At 40.8% G+C, this 1176-nt stretch overlaps 1 protein-coding gene across 1 annotated transcript in view; it reads right to left on the bottom strand.

Moving 5' to 3' along the window:
- Window positions 1–245: 245 nt before the first annotated feature.
- LIPT1 (lipoyltransferase 1) overlaps window positions 246–1176 on the bottom strand; it is a 5765-nt gene continuing 4834 nt past the window's right edge. Inside the window, 2 exon segments of the mRNA XM_006779410.2 lie at window positions 246–1166; window positions 1168–1176. The exon segment at window positions 1168–1176 is cut by the window's right edge and continues 420 nt beyond it. Of these exon segments, the coding sequence (XP_006779473.1) occupies window positions 302–1166; window positions 1168–1176 (874 nt within the window). The 3' untranslated portion in view covers window positions 246–301.

The raw sequence follows: 1176 nt of genomic DNA, 5'->3' as shown, positions 1-1176 counted from the left end.
GCACTGTATTCCCCAGAAGTAAGAAAAATAATTAAGGTCAGAGTGTCTGATATGGTAAGCATTCCCAATATGGTAACAAGCAGGAGCTAAAATATAAATGCATGCCAGGTATTAAAATCAGTGCGGAAAGGGACAGAGTATCCTGGAGGTCAGTAGGAAATATGGACGAGGATAGGGGATTGACACAAATGGGGAGAAGTTACTCAGAGAGACTAGACCCTTTTAGTTTTAAGAGACGCACAATGCACATTGAAAGTTTTTATTTTCTCAGTGAACCTGCCAATATTAACTTTACTTGCAGTCACATTATTCCCTTAATTTTTTCACAGACAATATTCCATTTACTGTGTACTTCCTCGTCTTCCGGACATGTTTCATGTAAGACATTTGTTAGCATAGTAGTTTCAATTGGGCAGAACTTACTGCCAATAAAAGTAGAATTTAATTTGTCACATATTTTCCGTGGCAACCAATGGTCAGGGGCTTCAATGTTACAGATTTCAATTCTCCCCTTCTTTACATCTATGAGTACTTTAATTTCCAAGAGTGACTGTTCATGTAACACATTAAAGGAAGTTATTACACTGAACTTCGGGGTTGTGCCGTAGATCCATTCCCAAGTTTGTAGTTCTTTGGCTTTGCTATTTATTCCAGGAAACCGTGTCTCATCTGCTGGGTTTATCAAGTCGATGTGATTCTCAACGTGATGACAAGCAGCATACTCTGCCGCAATAGCATCTGTCAGTGTTTCACAGGTCAGAGTGGGGTCTTTTTCCAACAGACTTTTTACTACGGAAGGTATGCTAGCAGTTGCATTGCTCTTGATCCCTTGGTAAGGGCTCTTGAGCAAAGACGACAAGAGAGTCTCATCAGTGCTATATAGCAGAGTGCAGTGGTGATAAGCAGTCGTCCGGCCAATCTTCGAAGCTGTTCCTGAGATTTTAAACTGTCCATCAAGTAAAAGGTCAAACCTTTTGGTAGGCTGCACATCCAGCTGGGGCTGGACAGCGTTCAGAGCTCTCACTACTAACTTTAGATTTTCCATCCTATTGTACATTTTTTTGGTTGTAAAAAAAGTCAAATTGATATTGCCCATGTCATGGTAAACTGTGCCTCCTCCACTTTTTCTCCGAGCCAGTTTTACCCCTTTTTCTCTCATCAGATTCGTTGCATTCC

The sequence above is a fragment of the Myotis davidii genome, unplaced genomic scaffold, assembly GCF_000327345.1.
Source record: "Myotis davidii unplaced genomic scaffold, ASM32734v1 scaffold861, whole genome shotgun sequence".
NCBI classification, from domain to species: domain Eukaryota; kingdom Metazoa; phylum Chordata; class Mammalia; order Chiroptera; family Vespertilionidae; genus Myotis; species Myotis davidii.
The sequence above is the reverse complement of the archived record's forward strand: the minus strand, read 5'-3'. Positions and strand labels throughout refer to the sequence as shown.